The sequence below is a fragment of the Heteronotia binoei genome, chromosome 10, assembly GCF_032191835.1.
Source record: "Heteronotia binoei isolate CCM8104 ecotype False Entrance Well chromosome 10, APGP_CSIRO_Hbin_v1, whole genome shotgun sequence".
Classification (NCBI taxonomy): Eukaryota; Metazoa; Chordata; class Lepidosauria; order Squamata; family Gekkonidae; genus Heteronotia; species Heteronotia binoei.
This window is the reverse complement of record NC_083232.1, coordinates 69,242,378-69,267,456: the sequence shown is the minus strand read 5'-3', so window position 1 is coordinate 69,267,456 and position 25,079 is coordinate 69,242,378. Positions and strand designations below refer to the sequence as shown.

Here is a 25,079-nt window from a genome sequence, read left to right as displayed (position 1 = left end):
CCATGCTGGCTGGGGCTGATGGGAGTTGTAGGCAAAAATATCTGGAGAGCTACCATTGGCCACCCGTGCCCTATGTCATGTGTCTCGTCTTTTTTAAAAAACTGGAAGTGACATAATGTGCCAGCCAGTGGGGGGTTTTATCCCTCCCCCCGCTGCCTCTCAGAGGCAATAGAAGCAGGGAGTGACTGGGGTTTTGGTATGCCTGTTCTAAGCCCACTGAATTAAATGGAAGGGTATAACTTGGTTTAGTATAGCGCTGATGGAAGACCAACTGTAATTGAGAAGAAGAAACTGAATTTATACCCCACCCTTCACTACCCAAAGGAGTCTCAGAGCAGTTTACAATCTCCTTTTCCTTTCCTTCCCCCCAACAGACACCCTGTGAGGTGGGTGGGGCTGAGAGAGCTCCCAAAGAACTGATATTGAGCCAAACAGTTCTGAGAGAACTTGTTGCTGACCCAAGGTCAGATGCATGTGAAGGAGTGGGGAATCAAACTTGGTTCTTCCAGATAAGAGTCAACACACATAACCACTACACCATACTGACAGGTAATATTTAGGAAAAATCGGGATTGATTCAGCACACTAACCTGAAATGCACAGATTCAGAACCACAACAGTTCAGTTAATCTCCAGTTGGGGGAAGGGGATCCCCTGGTTTGGAGCCTCTCCCCCCTCTTTAGGGTTATCAGAAAGCGGGGGACAGGGAATGTCTGCTAAGCACTCCATTATGCCCTATAATGGAGAATTGATTCGTGGGTATCTGGAGCTCAGGGGGGGCTGTTTTTAGAGGTAGCTGCATCAAAATTTCAGCATAGCATTCGGTGCCTCTCCTCAAAATACCCTACAAGTTTCAAGAAGATTGGACTAGGGAGTCTAATTCTATGAGCCCCAAAAGAAGGTGCTCCTATCCTTCATTATTTCCAAATGGAGAGAAGGAATTTAAAAGGGGTGCGGTCCCTTTAAATGTGATTGCCAGAACTCCCTTCAGAGTGCTTGTCACATCCTGGCTCTACCTCCAGAGTCTCCTGGCTCCACCCCCAAACCCCCCATATATTTCTTAAGCTGGATCTGGCAACCCTATTCAGTACTTGTCTCTATGACTCCTCCTGAATGGGGCCCAAATTCATACCTGGATATAAATTTGACCTTTGAAAATCCTGCACAACTATTTTAACAACTGGGAAGTTACCACTGTGATGGGAAATTGAAAGTTAACTTAGTGATAATATAGGACCATAGCCCCTGCTGCTCTCTGTCCCGGTCCTGTGTATCAAAGTTAGGAACTGGTTCCATAAAACTTGGAAGTCTGGTGCATTGCCCTGCTGCTGCTTCTTAGAGCTAGTAATTTTAATATTTCAAATTGATATTGAACAATATTTAATTTTAGATAGCCTTTAATATTACTGAGCAGACTGCTTCATGTCCCTTGGTGTAATTCCTATCAGAACACACAAGTGGGAACCAGTGTTCCCTCTAAGCTGAGTTAGTGTGAGCTAACTCACAGTTTTTTAGCCTCCAGCTAACACATTTTGGCCCAGAATAAACTAATCGATGCAGTAGCTCACAGGTTTAATTCCAGTAGCTCATAAAGTGGAATTTTTGCTCACAAGTCTCCACAGCTTAGAGGGAGTATTGGTGGGGACCTGTGATACTCAAAAACAATCTCTTCACCTCTTACCATTCTCCCTCACCCCATCACCACTGCTGCTCCCAGGCCCTGTGAGAGTCTCCTTACCTGGGCCCACTATGGCTCCCCACCCCACAGTGCTGCCAATGCTGTTTCTGGACCCAGAAAGGCTCCCAGCTGATGCTGTTGAAGAAAATTTTTATGTTGTCTGTACATGGACAGCCAATGCTTTTTTGAGAGAGATTTATACCTCCCAAATAGGATTTTATATTTTTCTGCAAAAGAGGTGAGATCCCCCAAGTTGCAGAAGTTTTCTTTCTTGCTGGGGTCAATCCAAAGATTTAGATATCCACAGATGGGAGCCACACATGGCCATTATGAGCATACATACTGAAAACATGGATATTTGGGAAAAGACTATAAGCAGGTAGAATAATACTAAACACTGGGAAACAAAAAGAATGCACAGTTGCTACCTAGATATACTCACAATATGTAAGTATTTTGAGAGAGGGAATCAAAGCATTTTCTCCCGTACTCACGCATCAGGGTGTTTAGGTCTATCCCTCCCCCATAACTGAGTTGACAAAAAAGTGGCAGTTGCATGGTGATTTCTCTCTTTCTCCCTCATCTTGGGCAATATCAATGCCATTTCCCTATCAGGAAGTGTTGCTTGGGGTTTCATTGCGAAATTAAAACAGGACAAGCTTGCTTTGTCACAAAACCACACATAGCAAAGATGGTGTGCTGATAAACCAGTCATCTGTATTGTGCTGGCAAATCGTGACACTTCTGCATATTGATCAGAAATTTTTAAAAAAGTAAACATGTCCTCACTCTAGGCAAAGCAATATGGCCAGCCCACTTAACCTAAGGTTACATATGAATACATTGAAGCTGTCTGATACCTAGTCAGACCCTAGGTCAGCCAAAGGTAACAAATAACGGAGAGGGTGTGGAAGGTGAGTCCAGGTAGCTTCACTTAGTCTAGATTTATTTGCATTCTGGATTAGAACTACAATGTTAAATCAAAATTTTCATACACATACAAACAGGTTTGTGGAAAGAGCTGAAAAGAGGAGAGATGCACCATAATTATTTATTTTCAGGGAGGGAGTTTCAGACTGGGAAGGCACATGGGCAGAGCTGGAAAAGAGCAGAGACCTTTGGGCAGCTGAAGATGGTACAGCGGAAGGAGCAAAGGTCATCAGTGGGTGATATGTCAAGAAATAAAGAGAGGAAAGGAGGGTGGGGCAAGTCTCAAGAGAACTTTACAGGCAGCAGCAAGGAATTTGTGATGGAGTAGTCAGGGGAGGGAAAGCCAGCATAGATCACATCATCTGAATGAGTGAGGAGGGGGAGTTAACAATAGAGATAGTGGTGAAAGGGCTCAAGATGTGATAAGGGGAGGCTAGAAAGAAGAATGCTGCTATCCACAAAGTCTGGAAGATAACGAGAAGTAATGGAGAAGAAGGGAAAGTTTGCACAATGCAGCACAGAGGGAACTTTGAATCATTCACTTCCTCAGTTCCCAACTGCATTTTACACTGGTTCTAATTAATTCCCCCATCAAATTTAATATTTTTATACCACTCTGCCTGTCTACAGAAGAGGCCTTGACAAATATTGTAAACCTACTTGGTTTCCCTAGAGTTGGAAACGACTGGTGCTTGCACAGGGGATTTTTTACTTGGATTCCAGGTGGAATACAAGAACAAACAGGATCATTATCCTTTAAGATTTCTTTACCTGAAGGCCAGATAATCAGATGATGCCAAGATTATATCTGTGGAAGAACCAATGTGCTAATGTCTGAGCCAATGGAGGAGATGAATGAACATCCAGAAGAACAGTCTCAGTAATATTTCTGAAGTACCCCAAGTTGCTTATCCATGGCACCATTGAGATAACAGTACCCACCAGACTAACAGAGTAGAAGAAGAAGAATTGCAGATTTATACCCCGCCCTTCTCTCTGAATCAGAGACTCAGAGCGGCTTACAATCTCCTATATCTTCTTCCCCCACAACAGACACCCTGTGAGGTGGGTGGGGCTGAGAGGGCTCTCACAGCAGCTGCCCATTCAAGGACAACCTCTGTGATAGCTATGGCTAACCCAAGGCCATTCCAGCAGGTGCAAGTGGAGGAGTGGGGAATCAAACCCGGTTCTCCCAGATAAGAGTCCACGCGCTTAACCACTGCACCAAACTGGCTCTGGCTCTGAAGAGTACTGAAGAAACCTGTTGTTGAGAGAATAATTGATAGTGTGAAATTGCACAGATATGCTATCAAAACAGTGCAGCAGTAACATATTAATTTCAAAATATGATTTTGGGGTATTTTGTCCTCTTGCTGTTTCAGAATCTCAAGGAACTGAGCTAAATTCTCCTGCTACCCAGGAAGCACAAAAGTTTCCATTACTTTTTGTTCCTGGCACAAATATGCTTATCACTTTTTAGGGTTAGAGGTTATGTGTGGGTTATCTAACAGTCAGAAGTCAATATTTAAAGTATTCTTTTATTATGGAGAACAGGTTTTTGAAAACAATTCACATGTTGCATTTTATGCCCATAATACAATTACTAAAAGCACGTTTCTGCCCTAAACTAGGTATTAACCCTAACTATAAGGCTGAAATCCACTGTATTTACAAGGGAGTAAATACAACTGGACTTCTTGGGCGTCTTATTTCTGAGTGAAAGTACGGATCACAGGGTAAATGTGGAGAGCCACTATGGGAGCAAAAACAAAAAAGTTTGTAGAGGGACACTGGTAAAAATATTTGTTTTGTTTGCGGAAGATCCCAGGTTCAATCCCTGCTATAAAGGATCAAGTGACATGAAAGACAAGATCCCTTGCAGTCAGTCAGACTAGACAACATTAACACAGATAGACCAGTCAGTATGAGGCAGCTTCAAATGTGGAGAACAACAACAACGATTTCACCACCTGCAGCAGCAGCAGCACCATGGTTTCTTGGCACCCATCCAGGTTTATGACGCACACTTTAGTCAACCTCTACGTTGGTCTTTAAAAAAACACTCGGAATGATTACCTCACCAGAGAGACGGCGTGAGGGAAAGCGGCCAAGCCCTTCTAGCGCCCAGGCCCCGAGCCCCCGGTGTCAAGCTTCCAACTAGCGAGTCCCAGCAGCCGCTCTAACCGCCACGCCCTCTCTATGGTGAGGCGGGGCGGCGCGCTGACGCGACTACTCCTGGGGCGAGTCCCGTGATGGCCGGCGGTGGGGCATTCGCCGCGGTCGCCTTGTCGTTTGCTGCTGTCCCGTCGCCGTCCTTCGAGCCCAGCGCTGTGGCCATGGCCGAGAAAGAGAGCCTGGCGCCTCCCAGGGAAGGGTAAGTCCGAGGAAGGCGGCTCTAACCTTTGAAGCGGGGGTGGGGGAGGGGGACCTTTCTGCTTCTTGCCTGATGCGCTCCTGGTGGCTTCAGGTGCCCGCGCGTTCCAGAGAGCGGGCCCGCGGCTGCCTTCTGGATAGGGAGCTGTCCTCGGCTTAAGGGTTTCCCAGAGGCTATTCCGCACGATTCAGGGACTCCCACGGTCTTCGCGCTCCCTGACCGCCTCCCGGTGCTGTGCGTTGATGTTTCTGCCGTGTCCCTGCCTCACCTTGCTTCGCTTTATATATAGAAACTAAGTTTGCCACCCAGCAGGGATGCTGCTTCCCTGACAAGCACTCTGAATGTTGAACACGACTGTCCGAGGTTGCCTGTGAAGCATCTCGTGTGCAACAGCAGTGCTTGTTTCCAGAAACGTTTTTCATGGCTTCCTTTGGCCCTGGATATTACAGTGCTTCAGTACTCTGCATTCCTTTGGACAAAAAGCAAGTGCCTAGTGGTTACTTTAAGCATTTTTTAAAAAACTTGACAAATAAAGCTTTTGAAATGGCTCAGTGTAAGTATTTTTGTGTGTCTAGAACTGTACTGATGTGCACTTTTAACTTTGCACCTTGTGATTGACTTAAGCCTATGCATATTTGCTGGGTGTATCTCCAACTTGCCATGTATACTGTTTTTACTATTCTCTGTTTACTTTTTTCACTTGCATATTTTCTCCTACATGTGTCGTCCCTAGATACTTTCCACTTTTCCAAATTAGATGTAGTTGAATTGCTAGGAAATGTGGGTGGGGAAAATAAAAATGTGTGTGGAGTGTTGAACTCCGCCATTTTTATATAACTTTCCCACCTTCTCAAATTGCTTCTCCCAATTGTCTTTCTTGCAGTTGTGGTTATATCTGGTCTTGGAGCCTTCAATGGCCGGAAGTGGTTGAGGAAGGGGAACAGTGGCCAGATGAGCTCTATCGTGCTTCAAGGTCTCCCCTTACCTGCTTTACAGAGATTTAGTGAGAAGTCTAACATATAAGTCAACTCTGTCATGTGCATGAGTTTGGCACTCTAGATGCCAATTCCTGTAGCCATTCTAGGGACAGAGTAAGGAAAGAGCTGCTTTCTAGTGGTTGCATGCATTCTCTGACCACATAATAACTGCCATATTAACTAGCCTATTTCATAAACACTGCTTGTGTTCTAGGTCCCAAAACTGTTTGGGCCTCTGTCAATCTTTTCTCTGTACAGTCTTATTCTGTACTGTATTTTATGTCTGCATCTGCACGACATTTGATATTGGCTATAGAAAATACTGAATATAGAAAATAGAAAATATAGAAATTGCTGCCTTGACATGGCGAGAGGACTTGTGCAGTTCAGTGAGGCTGTGGGCTATGCCATGTAGGGCCACCCAAGATGGACAGGCCCCAGCTGAGAACCCAGACAAAATGTGATCCATTGGAAAAGGAAATGGCAAATCACTCCAGTATCCTTGCCAAGAAAACCCCATGGACAGTAACAAAAGGCTAAAAGATATGGCGCTGGAGGATGAGCCCCTCAGGTCTGAAGGTGCCCAGTATGCCACTGGGGAAGAGCAGAGGGCAAGTCCAAGTAACCACAGAAAGAGTGAAGCGGCTGGACCAAAGCCGAAAGGACGCTCAGTTGTGGATGTGTCTGATGGTGAAAGAACAGTCTGATGCTGCAAAGAACAATACTGCATTGGAACGTGGAATGTAAGATGTATGCATCAAGGTAAGCTGGATGTAGTCAAACAAGAGATGGCAAGACTGAACATCGACATCTTGGGAATCAATGAACTAAAATGGATGGGAATGGGTGAATTTAACTCAGAGGATCACTACAAGAGTCCCATAGAAGAAATGGTGTGGCCTTTATAGTTAATAAGAGAGTGAGGAAGGCAGTAATGGGATACAATCTCAAAAATGATAGAATGATCTTGGTCCATATCTAAGGCAAACCATTCAACATCACAGTAATCCAAGTCTATGCCCCAACCACTGATGCAGAAGAGGCTGAAGTGGACCAGTTCTATGAAGATCTACAACACTTCTAGAATTAACACCAAAAAAAGATGTCCTCCTCATCATAGGGGACTGGAATGCCAAAGTAGGAAGTCAAAAAGTAGCTGGAACAACTGACAAGTTTGGCCTTGGAGAACAAAATGAAGCCAGGCAAAGGCTAGTAAAGTTTTGTCAAGAGAACAAGCTGGTCGTAGCGAACACCCTCTTCCAACAACCTAAAAGGCAACTCTACACATGGACATCACCTGATGGGCAACACAGAAATCAGATTGATTATATACTCTGCAGTCAAAGATGGAGAAGCGCCTTACAGTCAGCAAAAACAAGACCTGGAGCTGACTGCAGCTCAAATCATGAGCTACTCATTGCAAAATTCAGGTTTAAATTAAAGAAGACTGGAGAAGCCATCAGGCCATTCAGGTTTGACCTTGATCACATCCCTTATGAATATACAGTGGAGGTGAAGAATAGGTTTAAGGAACTAGAGTTGATAGAATGCTGGAAGAACTATGGATGGACAAAAGCATTGTACAAAAGGCAGCAATCAGTACCATCCCAAAGAAAAATAAATGCAAGAAAGCAAAGTGGCTGTTTGATGAGGCTTTACAAATAGCTGAGGAAAGTGAAAGGCAAAGGTGAAAAGGAAAAATTCACCCAACTGAATGCAGATTTTCAGAGAACAGCAAGGAGAGATAAGGAGGCCTTCCTGAAAGAACAATGCAAAGCAATAGAGAAAAATAATCGAATGGGAAGGACAAGAGATCTCTTCAAGAAAATTGGAGAAATCAAAGGAACATTTTGTGCAAAGATGGCCATGATAAAGGACAAAAATGGGAGGGATCTAACAGAGGCAGAAGAGATCAGGAAGAGGTGGCAAGAATACACAGAAAAATTATACAAGAAGGACCTCAATGTCCTTGACAACCATGACAGTGAAATCGCTGACCTTGAGCCAGACATCATGTAGTGTGAAGTCAGATGGGCCTTAGAAAGCATTACTAACAACAAAGCGAGCTGAGATGATGGTATCCCAGTTGAGCTATTCAAAGTCCTAAAAAATGATGCTGTTAAAGTGATGCACACATTATGTCAACAAATTTGGAAAATGCAACAGTGGCCACAGAATTGGAAAAGGTCAGTTTATATCCCAATCCCAAAGAAGGGTAATGCCAAGGAATGTTCAAACTATCACACCATTGCACTCATTTCACATGCCAGCAAGGTCATGTTAAAGATCCTACAAGCTAGGCTTCAGCAGTACGTAGATCAGGAACTACCAGAAGTTCAAGCTGGGTTTCGGAAAGTTGAGGAACTAGAGATCAAATTGCCAGCATTCGCTGGATTATGGAGAAAGCACAGGAGTATCAGAAAAACGTCTATTTCTGTTTCATTGACTACACTAAAGCCTTTGATTGTGTGGATCACAACAATCTGTGGCAAGTCCTTAAAGAGATGGGAGTACCAGACCACCTGACATATCTCCCGCGAAACCTGTATAAGGGTCAAGAAGCAATGGTCAGAACGGGATATGGAAAAACTGATTGGTTTAGAATAGGAAAAGCAGTTTGACAAGGATGTATATTGTCACCCTGCTTATTTAATTTATATGCAGAGTACATCATGCAGAATGCTGGTCTGGATGAAGCAGAAGCAGGAATTAAGATTGCCGGGGAAAACATCAACAACCTCAGATATGCAGATGATACCACTCTAATGGCAGAAAGTGAGGAGGACCTAAAGAACCTCTTGTTGAGGGTGAAAGAGGAGAGCACAAAAGTAGGCTTGAAATTCAACATCAAAAAAACTAAAATCATGACATCCGGCCCCATCACACCATGGCCAATAGAAGGGGAAGACATGGAAATTGTGACAGACTTCACATTTCTGGGATCCAAGATCACTGCAGATGGTGACTGTAGCCATGAAATTAAAAGACATTTGCTCCTTGGGAGGACAGCTATGGCGAACCTGGGCAGTATTATAAAAAGTAGAGACATCACTCTGCCAACAAAAATCCGTATAGTCAAAGCGATGGTATTCCCAGTAGTAATTTATGGTTGTGAGAGCTGGACCATAAGGAAGGCCAAGCGCAGAAGAATAGATGCTTTTGAGATGTGGTGCTGGAGAAGACTCCTGAGAGTCCCTTGGACTGCAAGAAGATCAAATCAGTCAGTCCTAAGGGAAATCAACCCAGACTGTTCCCTGGAAGGTCAGATGCTGAAGCTCAAATACTTTGGCCACCAAATGAGAAGGAAGTAGTCACTGGAGAAGCTCCTGATGCTGGGAAAGACACAAGGCAAAAGAAGAAGGAGATGGCAAAAGATGAGATGGCTGGACAGTGTTGCTGATGTAACAAACACGAACTTGAGCAGACTTTGGAGGATGGTGGAAGACAGGAGGGCCTGGCGTGACTTTGTCCATGGGGTTGCAAAGAGTTGGACTCGAACAACAACAAATAGAAAATACATTTATGAATCACTGTTATAGTTCACTGTCTGTTGGTGTGTTGGATGTGGCTCTTAATTAAGAACAGTATAATTTGCATGGGGGCGAAGGTACATAGATTACTTTATGCCATTGGCAATGCAATATCCATTAGTGTGTGGGTACAGCCAGTGCTTGTACAGTTTTTGCAATTCTGATGTACAATATGTTCTAAAGAAGAGTTGTCAGCCATGTTCTTTGATGTGAAAGCCCTGATTCCTTATGTGGGTTCCCAGTTGTCAGGGAAATATACTCCACTAGTGCTCCAAAGTGTTCTTTCTTATTACACTGCTTGTTTAAAGATGTTTTGAGGCTAACCCCAGGTGAACTGTGGCTTAGATTAAATAATAACATCTTCATCTACTGTTCTTCCAATATATGCTTGGGTGTGGATTCACTCAGTAATTCATATGGTGTCTGGTATATAAAGATTAATGTTCCCACACAATATATTCTGCTGACTCTAAAAGAGATTCTGCTGTTTTCCCCATAAGAATTTTGTCCAAAAAAAGTTATAAATTGTTTCTTTCACCCTGGGCTATTACAGTGTTTCAGTACTTTTCCTTTCTTTGCACAATAGATAACCTTATAACATTTTTATTTTACTTTTAGTATTTTTTAAAATCTTCACTCATAAACAAGGTTTTTGAGATCACCCAATTTTGGCGAGTGCTCTTTTGTAAGTGCCACCATATATACCTCAGCTCTCTCTTGGCAATTGCCTTCATCCTATGTATGTTGGTACCTCTCCAGTCGTTCCTCTTTGTTCCACATAGTATTGTAAAAATTTGGATTTGTAAACCATGTTGAGCTATGGGAAAGGTGGGTTATAAGTAATTTAAACAAATTAAAAATACACTGTTTTTGCTGTCCCCCACCTAATACCATCTTCTTGCCATTGCATGCTTTCCCCTACATGTATTGCCCTTATTTGCGCCAAAAGTTTGTATAATTTCATTGTCACATGTTTTTCCTGTATATGTAGTACTAAAAAAATATCTTCCTTTGTGCAGTTTAGCACCTCTTGTATTTTACTATTTTCTGACCTGCTATAGCCTTGGTAAACATACAAACCTGCTTCTTACACTTCCTGTTCTTTTCACTATGCAGTCCACCTCAATAAACATTTCTTATCATGGTTCCTCTGATCCCTTCTATCTGGTCTCAGAACAGATGTACTCATCTAAGTTTCTCATAATATATGTCCTCACATTGCACCCATCTCTCTCTCTCTTTATATGTAACCCTACAATTTACAAGCATTCTTCTTCGCAGCGCCTCTTCTTGGAGATTACAACTTGCCTTAAATTGATGTGAAAAAAATTTGCAGTGGACCTCCTGGCAGATAGCTTAAACTCTTAACTACTGTGCCAGGTGTCCCCAATACGTGATGTCCATGCATAGCCAGGATTTTTTGGGGGGGGAAGGGGGAGCTTTTTAAAAATTCGGGGAGCACTTAATTTTTAAAAAGCCCTCTACCTAAAAAATGCTGCCCCCTCCCTTCCCCGCAATTGAAATTGCATGGGAGGGGTGTGTAGAAGCTTCACCTGCCTACATTTCACCTCCGCATTGACAGACATCACATAGCTTCGTTTCCCTCTTCAAAACCAGAGTTATTCCTTCCCTGCTGGCATGGCTCTTCTGTTGCAAGTTCTGGCACCAGGATGGGGGAAAGAAGATCTTTCCTTCCTTTCTGCCCCCCCCCCCCGCCCCCGACAAGCTGGGAAATCCCTTTTCCCCAGGTGCTGAGGGGCAAGGCGTCAGATTTGAGGTCAGGATAGGATTTGGGAAGGGGTAACAAACTTGCAAAGCAGCCCCTAGTCATGCGAGGCTGTTTGAAACTTCCTCTGGCGTCTCTCTCTTAACTTCCCTGGCGGCTCTTCCAGGAGTGGTACTAGTGAACAAGGCATCTTGGAACTGGCCCCAGAGAAGGGCTGGTCAGGGGTGTGCACTTTCCTCTCCCACCACCAAACATGCAGGGAAGGAAAAAACAGGCAGCTCCATGCCTGCTTTACAGCTGGCCACCAGTGGCCAGACTGGGGAGCTGATCCAGTCCCGGGACTGCTGGCACTGCTGGCTCAGCTCTCCTTCCCCTTGCAGGCCCACAGCCTTTCCTCCCCAGTTCATCCACTGCTTGTGAGCCTCCCCCATGATTTAAATCACACAAGAGGGGCAGCAAGAGCTATTTAAAGGCCCTACCAACCAGATGATCAGCGGGCCCTTTAAATGGCATGGGAAAGCCAATGGCTGCTACTGAAGGCCAGGGCAGCAGCAGGGATGGAAGGCTGAAGGTTGGGGGCCCCACCCTGAAGTCAGGGTATGGCCCCCTTGTGGCTACAGGCCTGGCCATGGTGTCTGCCAACTCCTTTCAATATATTTTTAAGAAATGGGCAGGGCCAGGTGGAGCTTTTTGCTAAGTAAGACTTCTGAATAGCCATTGGAGATTTGATTGGATGCACAGATTTTTAAAGTTGTTGCTTTGGCAACAGTTGCCACTACAACATAATTTGACTGAACACTACAACACTATTTGACTGAAGATAAATCGTGGCACCTATTTTGTGACTGTGCCCACAATGCCATGTCCGAATACAAAATGTGCCCACATTCGCAAAAAGGTTAAGGACCTCTGCACTATGCTGTACCAGGTCAAAACAATTGTTTTGGGCGTTGGCATATAAACACAATTTGATTCCTTTTAATTTTGTTCTGGGAAATTAATTAGCAAGATACCTGTGTTGTACAGGTAGTACTGTACTGGGCAGTACGGGTATCATTGACCATTGTGTAATGTAATATTGTATCACTATGCTGCTTAGTCACTGTCACGTGACCACTTGAGTCTGCAGTTTTCATAGACTGAGCCAGTCATGTAACCAGTGCTGCCAGTTATTAATTGATCCAGGCCTGTCAGCTTAGCATGTGGCAGGCAAGCATCTGTTGTTAGACTAGCTCAGCCCATTGGGACATTAAATAGTCTGACTAATAAGTTTGGATGCAATGGGTGCGTGGTTCTTTGAATGAGTCCAGAGTCTAAAACTTTTCTACCCGTATAGCCTGTTTTTCCTATTGCAGAAGCGTGTGTCTTTGTTCTTCCTTTCTTAACAAACAGGTTTATTTGTTCAGAACATTATAAAAAAAATAGCCTTTATGGAAGATTTTCTTATTTAAATATATAGTGTAAATACTTAAACAATGCTAGCAAAATTTAAATAATTTTAGCAAAAGGATGCAAATACACCATGTACAAGCCTGCACTGTGTGCAAGAACGGGAGTTTGTCCATGCTTCATATCCCACATATAACCCATTTGTCACGATTGATTCACAACACAATAGCCCTGACAACTATAAATAGACTATATTGATAAATGTAGGAAATTTTCTGCTCCATATCACTGAATGGAGGTATGTGATATTTGCAAATGAACATTTTAAACTATGCCTATGCCATGTGAAATCCAATGTAGTACACGATTGTGAAAGGGCTGTACCTTGCATACATTCAGCATAAGAGTTGCTCCTTGGGTTGTCTTTCCCACTACAGACAAGTGGTTGGAATGGATGAAGTAAACACAAACCATCACATCTGCTTTTGGTATTTGCTTGACCTTTAAGAGTGGAAAGCAAGACTATCTGAGGCATGACAGAAAGATGGCATGACAGCCAACATGAAGCAGCATGTCCTTACCATTATTATATACAATTCCCCTATGGTGGTGGCTAAATGGAACTCTCCCATTGGCTAACAGATGCATTCAATGCACTTTACAAATAATTGGCCCATCATGGCTCACTCAGCGTCTCTGGCCTCCTATTGGCTGACTCCCCTGCACCCACCTACTGCAGGCTTGGAAATGTTGATCAAGCTTACACATCTCCAGCTCTTCTCTGTGTTCTGTCTGCCATCCAGCCCCATGAAAAGCAACGCCGGCAACAAAACTCTGCCACCCCATCAATGGCCTACACAGATAGCCTCCCAGCACATACAGCCTCTGAAGGCTGCAGATATAGCCAAACACCACCACCGTAATGCAACTAGGCAGCAAGGCCTAGCCCTATTGAGAGCATTTCTTCACAGACCATGGCTCTTTCCTGTTGCTGCTCTCTCCCTCCTTCCCTCAGCCTTGCCCCTAGCCAGAGGCTGTTGCTGGGTAACCAACTTATATAAGTAAAGGCCTCTGATTAATAGAATAGTATACAGTCCACCTTCCAAAGCAGTTATTTTCTCCAGGATGGAGAGGGAGATCTGTTGTCTGGAGTTCAGTTGTGATCCCAGGAGATCTTAAGGCTCTACCTGGAGGTTGGCTACCCTAGACCTGGCAGCACCCTCTGGGTGACGATGCCACCTGGCTGGCATGACTTAACTAGGCCTGGCTGCTTGCTCCTGTTCAGCAGCATCCCCCCTATGACAGCCAGCATGACTTAGCAGTTGCCAACTCCAAATGGGCAAATTCCTGGAGATTTGAGGGGTGGAGCTTGGAGATGCAGGTTTGAGGAGGGATGGGACCTCAGACAGGTACAGTGTCATAGACCCCACTCTCCAAACCAGCCATCTCCTCCTGGGGAACCACTGTTGCCAATCTCCAGGGGAGGGCTGGAGATCACTCAGAAATACAACTGCTCTTCAGATCAGCTCCCCTTGAGGTGGGAGGGGAGTGAATGCCTTCACTTGGGTTGGTGGGAAGACAGCAAGGAGGGGGGCACTTGCCCAGAGCCTCTTTCTAGAGCCTGTTGTATTTTTCTTCACAATGGGTGTTATTCCTAGTTTTGTATATATTTCCATAACATCATGAATATAGTTTGTGTTGATGATAATAATAATAATAATAAGTTTTTATTTATATCTCGCCCTCCCCGCCAGGGCAGGCTCAGGGCAGCTTACAAAGACATGATGTGGTATCATGATATAACAATACAGGTAAAATCAATTCACAGTATAAATACAAATACAAATATAAATATAAATTAATGTTAAAAAGCTAAAACAATACGGTGGTGCTACAGTCTCTATTTATCCAGGCAGCGTAATATTCAGTCTGGTCACGTCTTGAAGGCTTCTTGGAAGAGGGCTGTTTTGCATGCCCTGCGGAACTGGTTGAGGTCCCGCAGGGCCCGCACCTCTTCCGGCAGCTGATTCCACCATTGGGGCACTTTTATAGAGAAGGCCAGCTCCCTAGTTGTTTTAAGTTTGGCCTCCTTAGGCCCAGGGATTTCCAAAAGATTTTGTGAACTGGAACGCAGTGCTCTCTGGGGAACATATGGAGAGAGGCGGTCCCTGAGGTAGGCAGGTCCTTGGCCATATAGGGCTTTATAGGTAACAACCAGCACCTTGTAACGAACCCAGTATACAATTGGCAGCCAGTGCAGCTCCCGCAGCCTAGGCCACACGTGTTCCCACCGGGGTAGTCCCACTAGCAGCCTGGCTGCTGCATTCTGCACTAGCTGTAGTTTCCGTGTTCGGTACAAGGGCAGCCCCATGTAGAGGGCATTACAGTAGTCTAATCTCGAGGTGACCGTTGCATGGATCACTGTTGCCAGGTCACCTCGCTCCAAGAAGGGGGCCAACTGCCTTGCCCGTCTAAGATGAAAAAAGGCGGATTTGGCAGTGGCCGCTACCTGGGCCTCCATTGTCAAGGAGGACTCCAGTAGCACTCCCAAGCTCCTGACTTCACGCACTGGTACCAATGGCGTCCCGTCAAAAGCTGGAAGGGGAATCCCTCCTTCCGGGGCGCTGCAGCCTAGGCAAAGGACCTCTGTCTTCGCTGGATTCAATTTCAGCCCGTTCAGCTTGATCCAATCAGCAATGGCTTGCAATGCCCGGTCCAGATCTATAGGGGCATCAGCGGCCCGGCCTCCCATCAATAGGTAGAGCTGGGTGTCATCAGCATACTGGTGACAACCCAACCCATGTCCCTGGGCGATCTGGGCAAGGGGGCGCATAAAGATGTTAAATAGCATTGGAGAGAGAACCGCCCCCTAAGGCACCCCACAATTAAGTGGGTGCCTCCGGGACAGCTCTCCCCCAATCGCCATCCTTTGTCCCCGACCTTCAAGGAAAGAGGAAAGCCACTGTAAGGCTAACCCCTGAATCCCTATGTCGGCGAGGCGGCGGGTCAGCAGCCGGTGATCGACCATATTGAACGCCGCCGATAGGTCTAGCAACAGCAATACCGCCACACCACCTCGATCCAGATGTGTTGAGTGGGATAATAGCCACTGGTATAATTTTGCAAATGATTGTAGCACTGTACTAGTGGAAGCAGAAGTATGTCTTTGGATTTAGCTTCACTTTTCATGTTAGAGTTGCCAGACCATCTGGTGGAGGTGGTGAGTCCCCCTGCTGCCAGGCTGTACTGCCAGTCGCCAATCATCTGGCAGGGAGGCATACCAGTAGAAAGGAAAAGGCCTAGGTCTTGTGGCCGGGATCGCACAGGAAGTGACATCATCATGCATGATATCATCATACCAGTGTAGCAGGTAAATAACGAAGCCCCACACATTGCTTGGTTTGAAGCGAGGTATTTTACTTTGACATCAAAGTAGAACTTGTCAGCCTAAGCTCAAAATGACTAAGTTAAAATCATCAGCCTTCTGACCATTTTTATTCATCCCCATAACAAGCAGACAAGCCCCCTCTTATCTAATTCAAATGCTCCACCTCCTGCTTTCCTTCCAGTAATTTCTTGTAGTTTTCCCCTGCTCTGTCCCTCTGTGTTATCAGCAAGAAGCTCCTTCTCTGCGGGGCCCCTGTTATCTTGGATTCACACCCTTAGCCTGTCTGGTTTTAACAGTTTAGCAGAAGGTCCTCTGAGGGGCCTCTTAACAGTCACTCTAAATGTTGCATCAGACATTCTCTTTTGAAGGCACAACCATATTTTCCATTATTATTATTATTGAGGTATTCATTAATTATTCAGGGGTCCCTCTTCATTCCCCCTTTCAGTCTCTGAAAGTTTTTTATTATTTTTTTTTAAATCTGAAGGAGACTGACCATCATCATTATTAAACAAATCAATTCTGTATGCCCACTCAAGAAGGGCAGCTAGGTGACAATTTGGTTTTTGACATTCCCAAGAAAGACTGAAATGACACTACAATGGGGTAATGCAATAGTATATTAACAGAGATGGGGTATAGATGGGTCACGGGAGGAGAGACAGTGATGGGATTATCCATTCACACTGGCACACCCCAGTATTTTCCATCTTGAGAAGGTGTGTGTGTGTGTGGGAAGAAGGTCACTCAGAGGCATGCCTTGGCTATGCAGCCCAGCCTTCCAGTATAGAGTTTTCCTGGTCTCCATTATGGGGCCTTTCTGGGCACACAGACCAGCTTGAGAGGGGCCCCCCTTGTCTTTTAAGGCTACCCTCTTTATTTGGCAGCACTCTGGTATCAATTCCTCCTCTTTGGCACTGTCCAGTCCTTGCAGGGTGTGTGCCACATTTCATGGTGCATTGCTGATCAGACTTCAAACAACCAGGGTTGAGACACAGTTGGGACAAAGGGAAAGGGTTTTAGGAATGTCAATTACCAAAAATAGGCTATGCCTGAGTTAAAAAATATAAAATAATCCATTCATGGTATATGCATTGAATAATTACACATGTCCAGTCTAAATCTGTGAACATAGATCTTGGAAGGAACCAAGAGAACTTATTTCTTTATCAATAAAACATTATTAGTTATGATGCAAGAACACAAGAACTCATCTCATTTCTAAAACACAAGAGACATATGCAAATGACATGCTATAAACTGAATCAACTCATGTGCCTTTGTGGCAAACACCTTGTTGTCTAGGTGATTAAGATACACACATTCAGACATACTTGGAAACATTGCCAGTTGTGGGCAGTCCACATTGGCCACATTATTACAATACAAAAACCATTTCCTGACTAATTCCTTATTCACCTCCTCCCTTAGTCTAACAAAAGGTCTTCTTTTTGAGTTCATGGAGAGTTTGCATGGCAGTCTTTTCACAGAGAAATCTGTTTCTATTGCAGCCAAAAGGAATTCCTTTTCCTGTAAGCACAACTTGGAAGTGGCAGTGGGCTGCTGTTGTGATCAGCTGGGGCAACCAGCCTTTTGCTCGGCAGAGGAATTTCCCTGGAAATAAGTTTTCTCCACAACTCAATTTGGATGGGGTTCTCGGGGAGGCCTTCCTTCCAACATCAATGAGGCATGACCAAGCAAATTTCAGGACCTCTAGGTAGATATGGAGGAGCCTGGAAAACATACTTGAAGAAACAAACACATAAAACAGCAATAATAGGTGTTTTTTTTCCTTTTAAAGCTTTCCTTGGCTGTCCACAAATTGCCATAATTTGAACTGGCAGAGACTGACCAAGAGAGAGATCTTGGGGTCGTGGTAGATAACTCACTGAAAATGTCAAGACAGTGTGCGTCTGCAATAAAAAAGGCCAACGCCATGCTGGGAATTATTAGGAAGGGAATTGAAAATAAATCAGCCAGTATCATAATGCCCCTGTATAAATCGATGGTGCGGTCTCATTTGGAGTACTGTGTGCAGTTCTGGTCGCCGCTCCTCAAAAAGGATATTATAGCATTGGAGAAAGTCTAGAGAAGGGCAACTAGAATGATTAAAGGGCTGGAGCACTTTCCCTATGAAGAAAGGTTGAAACGCTTGGGGCTCTTTAGCTTGGAGAAACGTCGACTGCGGGGTGACATGATAGAGGTTTACAAGATAATGCATGGGATGGAGAAAGTAGAGAAAGAAGTACTTTTCTCCCTTTCTCACAATACAAGAACTCGTGGGCATTCGATGAAATTGCTGAGCAGAAAGGTTAAAACGGATAAAAGGAAGTACTTCTTCACCCAAAGGGTGATTAACATGTGGAATTCACTGCCACAGGAGGTGGTGGCGGCCACAAGTATAGCCACCTTCAAGAGGGGTTTAGATAAAAATATGGAGCACAGGTCCATCAGTGGCTATTAGCCACAGTGTATGTGTGTATATAAAATTTTTTGCCACTGTGTGACACAGAGTGTTGGACTTGATGGGCCGTTGGCCTGATCCAACATGGCTTCTCTTATGTTCTTATGAGTCCAACCCTGTTGATATAGGTTTGCATACATTAGCTAAATTACCATACTTGTTTTGGACAGGAGACTTCCTCCTTCTCACATGGTGTTTCAGTTTGACAACGTCGCTACCCTTCCAATGTTAAAGGACAGATTTCATACAACATACATTATGCAAAACACAAATCCACAATATAAACCCATGCATCACTTCTCATGATTCAGACTAGTGCATATCCATATAGAAAATGAGTACCTAGTGGTTCATGAGAGGCTTTTTATTTTGTTGCAACAGATATGAATCTTAAAAAGAAAACATGAAATTGTGCACAAAATTTGGAGCTCCAAAAAGAGATTACCAGAGTTGAAGTTACCCCTGGATTATGAAAATGGTCACAAAAAGGGAAGAAAAACTTCAAAAACAAACACAAAACAAAACTGAGGCCTCAATAGAACAATGCCAGCTTTAACATACATGTATGCGAGGGATCAGACCCAAAAAGATTAGAGAGCTGGATTAGAGAATTTAAACCATTGGACATCATTGGGGTGTTCAAGTCCACTGAACTCCATTTTCCTCCGTGTCAGCTCATCCAAAATTTGTTCTGTGGGTCTCACGTAGGTGTGAGAGTAGGTTTCATCAAACTTTAACAACAAAAATCTTAAAAGCATATAACAGTTAATCCTTAAACAAACAATTCTTAGCAGACATACCAGTAATTCTTAAAATTACTATATAATAATGAGCATGCACTAAACTTGAATTGCAGATCCCAATTTTCTTCACATATAACAAAACAATCCTGGAAGGCAAATTCTAGTTAATATACCTTGACAAAGAAGGTTGAAATAACAGAGAGGCAGGAATTTAAAACAAATAAATGGAAATGTGTTATCCAGTAGCAAGCCTGGCCAGGACTGGAGACTGGATTGAAACACAAAATCAAACAGAATTGGAGCCCTGCCATGATAAGAACATGAAACATAGAAAGAATTTTCTGAACAAAACACTCAGAAAAAGTCATGCTCTAACAAGATACTATAGATGAAGGCATAAAATATGATAGATAAGCATATAGATGCCTCTTTCCGCAAGTAAGAGGTTCACCATATAGCTAAATAGGAAGATTGATATGCACAGTTCATAGATGGAACATAACTATAAATGACATCAAGAGAACAATTGAAGATATACATTTTAAGGAATGCAGAACATTATTAAAGTCCAGATTTCCAATGAAGACCAAGAGTTTTCAGGAAGACCAAGAGTTTTCAGGAATCCTGCCTACTAAATTACTAAGAAATCTAGAAAGGGTATTTCCATAGGAAACATGACAATGAGAATAACTGGATTGCTGGTACAACAAAGTATTAGTTTCTCAAGACTTAAGAAACAAGATGCACAGTGAGAGGGCAGTTCCACCCAAGGAAGGGTATAGATGTTCCTCTATAACACGTTATAACTTCAAATGGAAAGAGGTCTTGAAGAAACCAAAATTTATGAGGCAGAACTTCAAAACACTGCTTTAAAAACTCAGTACCAACAACCAAAGGAACCCCCATATTCAAATGAATTAAAAGTTGGGAAGCAGCCCAAAGTAAGACAGTAAAAATGCCAGATGCAACACCTGAAGACCACATGCTTCTGGCATGAAATGTTCTTAACAAAAATCCCAAGAGAATAACATTTCCAAAAGGTTGGATACTGTATTGCTCCATATAAACCCATATAATAGATGCGCCATATAAACCCAAGATTACAAACATAAACTTCCAACCCATTGTCCCAGATCAAAAAACTTAACAAGAGATCTGTTAGGTGCACCATTTCTTTAAAGCAAAGGAGATCACAAGCTAAATATCTTATAAATATTCCCCTTAAAATTAAAGCTACACAATCTAAGTACAAGGGAAACTAATAATGGCCACTAGAAAAATATTCTCAGACTCAAAAGGTAAAGCAAATATATATATATCAGAGGAATAGCTTCTAATCTAGAAGAACTCTTGCCTCAAGGCAGTTTACAGGCAGGTTCTTTTCTCTGGCAGAGAAAAATTAGCTGTAAGTGGAACTTCGGGATGCCAGCTCCAGGCTGGAGATTTCTGAATATCTGAATTAAATTTGAAGATTACAAGGCATGCAGTCCACCCTCCTGGACACTTTCTCTCCCAGAGGCACTAGCCTTAATGTTCTGGGCATTACATTATATTTTTGGGAGTGATTTCCAGGTTCCACCTGGAGACTGGCACCCTTGCAAAACAGTAGTGTTTTGAGCAAGCCAAGGAGCTTCCAAACTGACTTGCTTATTTTAAAATATACACATCTTCCTTCCAGGCATCTAAAACTACTCATTTTATTTGTGGAGACATTCTTGCAGAATTTCAAAAGTTTGAATTTGTATCCTTAGACCCAAAACCAGGAGAATATGAGAATTCAGAAAAATATCTCAATTGTGCCTCCCCTCTTTGATACCATGGGGCATATATATAAAAACAAGATGGGGAAGGTGATGAGATATCTGCCTGGTGGGGGTTCAGGTTTTACACGACTTATTTCTACTTAATTTGGCTAAATGTCTTCTCTTTCCTAAAACAGCTAAAGATTGTCTGCAAAAGTTTTCCTAGCCAAAATCCTGTGGAAGTTACTAAGACATAAATTCCTTGCAAAAGAGAAAATTTTGACTCTTCACAAAGATGCTGGCAAACTTACTTCTCTTTTCTGGTTCTGTTAAAGATTTCAGATTGAGTAAAGAGAAGAGGATTAGCATTCCTTCCTGGTGGGGGAAGGGGCAGAAAGGAAAAAGTCTCCTGTGCAAACACCAGTCGTTTCCGACTCTGGGGTGACATTGCTTTCACAACTTCACATTTTCATGGCAGACTTTTTACAGGGTAGTTTGCCACTGTCTTCCCCAGTCATCTACACTTTCCCCAGTCTTTTACACTTTCCCCAGCAAGCTGGGTACTCATTTTACCAACCTCAGAAGGATGAAAGGCTGAGTCAACCTGGAGCCAACTACCTGAAAACCCTGCTTCCACTGGAGATCGAACTCAGGTCGTGAGCAGAGCTTAGGACTGCAGTACTGCAGCTCTAACACTCTGTGCCATGGTGTTCTTGAGGGGGGAGGGCCAGGAAGACTGCAAATTTGCAATCTTTAACTTTCCTATGCCAGGCTCCAATTTGGGGCTAATTTAGGCACTGTACATACTCAGAGGCCTTTCCTTGAGCCTGAAATTTATAGAACTAAAGCAGTATATATTTAACAAAACTAGTTTAATCTCTCTTTCTCAGAGGTATTTAGTTCTGGCATTTTAAAGGTGAAAATAAAGGTACAACTCTCTAAATCTCTTTTTCAATCATGGCAATAAATTGTATTTATTTAATTTGCATCCTGGCTGCATTTTAAAGGAGCTGAACCTAAGTTCTTTTGGGCTAACTGTAATGCAGTAGCCATGCACAACTGAATTTTAATACTGAGATAGCTGAATAGCCTTAACTGGATACACCACCAGGGTCTGGGAGGCATAAAAATAACAGAAGTACATTTCTTTGCCTAGCCTAACCTAGACTAGAGTCTATTTTGCTAAACAGCCTCCTGACATAATTCCATTCGGGGAAACCCTTGGATTCCATCTGGACATTTGAACTCTGTATGATAATATCTAGCTCTCTGAATTTATACCCTGTTAACTAATTTTATTGAACACTCACTAAAACCAATGCTTTCATGCCTATTTGGTAAAATAAACTTTCTTTAAGTTTATTTGTGTGGTTAGTTGCTTTCAGGCCACCACAATCTGAACCAAACTTATCCACTAGCCTTTGGAAATACCTACTATCAATTTGTAAAAAATTACTTGGGGAACCCCTTGCTACAGTGGTGTGGCTTGGTTTTCTCTAGAGTTTTCCTAATAGGCAGAGGCTTGACTAGGGCCTCTGTGCTAAAGGATTTATCCAGTCTGGTGGCAACCTACCTTCTTGGTGTTTCTGGGGGAAATACCAGACTTTGGACCTGTGTTGGACTATCAGTTGGCAAGTCTGCTGACCCACCTTGGCCAGACAGGTGGCAGACTTTGTCACACTAACAGAGACCTAATCTTTTGGGCAAGGCCACATTCTCTACAGTTAGTTTTATTTCCTGAATGGGGTTGCCATATCCAGACAGGACAGATTGCTTGAGATCTAAAATGGAAGTCTAAAGAAAGATGAGATCCCAAACTTCCATTACCCTGCAGAGAAAACTCAGTCTGCAGCCTGGAACTTTGTGCTGTGATTCCAGGAGATCTCCAGGCCTCCCCTTGAGAACTGTTCTCATCTAATTTTAATCCAAATCATTGCTCTTCTGTTCTTTTTTTTATTAAGGGGAGAGAGGTCCTTTCTACCTTACAAAGCCAGGTCTCTCCATTCTAAAAGACACTCAAATCCAAAAGTTAAATTTTTCTTGAAGGGGAGCTTTAGGGACATTTCCCAGAATTCTGGCTTTTAAGTTCCCCATGGCACCAAACATTTAGACAAGACACTTCTATGGAAAACAGAAGAAGAAAAAGACATTGGATTTATATTTCACCCTCCACTCAAGAGTCTCAGAGCGGCTCACAATCTCCTTTATCTCCCTCCCCCACAATAAACACCTTGTGAGGTGGGTGGAGCTGAGAAGTCTCTCCCAAAAGCTGCACTTTCAAGGACAAGCTCTGTGATAACTTTGACTGACCCATGGCCATTCCAGCAGGTGCAAGTGGAGGAGTGGAGAATCAAACCCGGTTCTCCCGGATAAGAGTCCATGCACTTAACCACTACACCAAACTGGCTCTCAAACAGAAAACAGGAGCTGCCAGTAAGGGTCTAGCAGCCAGGGAGCCCTGAGGGTTTACACTCCCTTTCTCTCATGACCCAGCAAGATCTCCCTACTGGGAACTACACAAGAGAAAATCCCTCTCACTTAGAGGCTTCGTCTCTCATTCACACACACACACCACAGAAATCCTCCCAGATCCTAGCCTCTGTGCTTCAGCGCCAGAATGGAGCCTACTGAACAGGGGTTAAGGGATGATCAGGCCCTTCTTCCCTCCTAAGGAGAGATAATCCGATTTCCCAAACAATTCATACTCACAATCCTGAAGATCTTCCAATTTCCTACACATGTCGGTTCAACCAGGCTCGGGTTCTTGATTGACTGACCGGGCACCCCCCACCACCAAGGCAGAGAGAGCTGGACTCAGTCAAAATGTGACCTTGGTGCCTAGTCCATTCTTTCTGTCATGAGGGTAGAGGGCAGACGGTTATGCAGTCATTCAAGGGAAGGAAAAATCCTTACCTCATCATTCCCAGCCAATGCACCATTTTATGTAGCAGGTAAATAACAAAGCCCCACACATTGCTTGGTTTGAAGCGAGGTATTTTACTTTGACATCAAAGTAGAACTTGTCAGCATAAGCTCAAAATGACTAAGTTAAAATCAGCCTTCTGACCATTTTTATTCATCCCCAAAACAAGCAGACAAAACCCCTCTTATCTAATTCAAATGCTCCACCTCCTGCTTTCCTTCCAGTAATTTCTTGTAGTTTTCCCCTGCTCTGTCCCTCTGTGTTATCAGCAAGAAGCTCCTTCTCTGCGGAGCCCCTGTTATCTTGGATTCACACCCTTAGCCTGTCTGGTTTTAACAGTTTAGCAGAAGCTCCTCTGAGGGGACTCTTAACAGTCGCTCTAAATGTTGCATCAGACATTCTCTTTTGAAGGCACAACCATATTTTCAATTATTATTATTATTATTGAGGTATTCATTACTTTTTCAGGGGTCCCTCTTCACCAGCAACATCATGGATGTTGCTGGCATGATGATATCACTTCCTATGCAATGCCAGAACAAGGCCTAGGCCTTTCTCCTCATATGTCTCCCCCATCCCCTGCTGGTAGCCAGGAGGGACCTGGCAACCTTATTTCATTGCATTATACTGTGTTCTAGTGTGAAGTGTAAAATAGCCTTTCCATGAAAAGTATATCTTCTGCATGAAGAAAGTCCACTTTCAGTCTATTGCAGAGCTTTTTTTTTTTTTTTTTTTAATGTGAACCTGTAGTAGTCTCTGTAAGCTGTTTGGATATTTTTTTATCTTACTGTTCTTTTGACTCAAAGGTCTTGAACAGATTGTGATCCAACCCTCTGTACATGCAATCACTGCAGCTAAATTTTTAGCAACTGCTAAGATAGTTTTCTGAGCCTTATCTACAAAAAAACGAGACAATGTTTTTGAGATGGTAAATTCACATAACCCATTAAGAGGGAGGACCAGTATCTTTCTTTCAAATCAGGCCAGATTTTACACTCCAATTAAATATGTTCTAAGGACTCAAGTTGACCAGATGCACATTTACAGTCTCTGTGTGCCTGCAAATCAGCCTTCCAGTCTCTCTCTCGGCTTGGCTTCGCAAACGAAGATTTAAGAAGGGTGCAATAGTCCACGTTTGCTGCAGGCTCGCTGGTGGCTGACAAGACCAATGTGGGACAGGCAGGTCCGGCCACAGCGGCTGCAGGGAAAAGTCTG

General features: G+C 43.5%; 1 protein-coding gene across 2 annotated transcripts in view; it reads left to right on the top strand.

Annotated features, from left to right (window-relative positions):
• Nucleotides 1–4,791: 4,791 nt before the first annotated feature.
• Nucleotides 4,792–25,079, top strand: part of ABHD5 (abhydrolase domain containing 5, lysophosphatidic acid acyltransferase) — a 46,070-nt gene continuing 25,782 nt past the window's right edge. For both annotated transcript variants that reach the window (XR_009555895.1, XM_060248844.1), the window contains exon 1: nt 4,792–4,982. Coding sequence is in view for 1 of the 2 variants with exons in the window: in XM_060248844.1 (XP_060104827.1) it covers nt 4,861–4,982 (122 nt within the window). In the remaining variant the exon portion in view is untranslated. The remainder of the gene's footprint in view (nt 4,983–25,079) is intronic.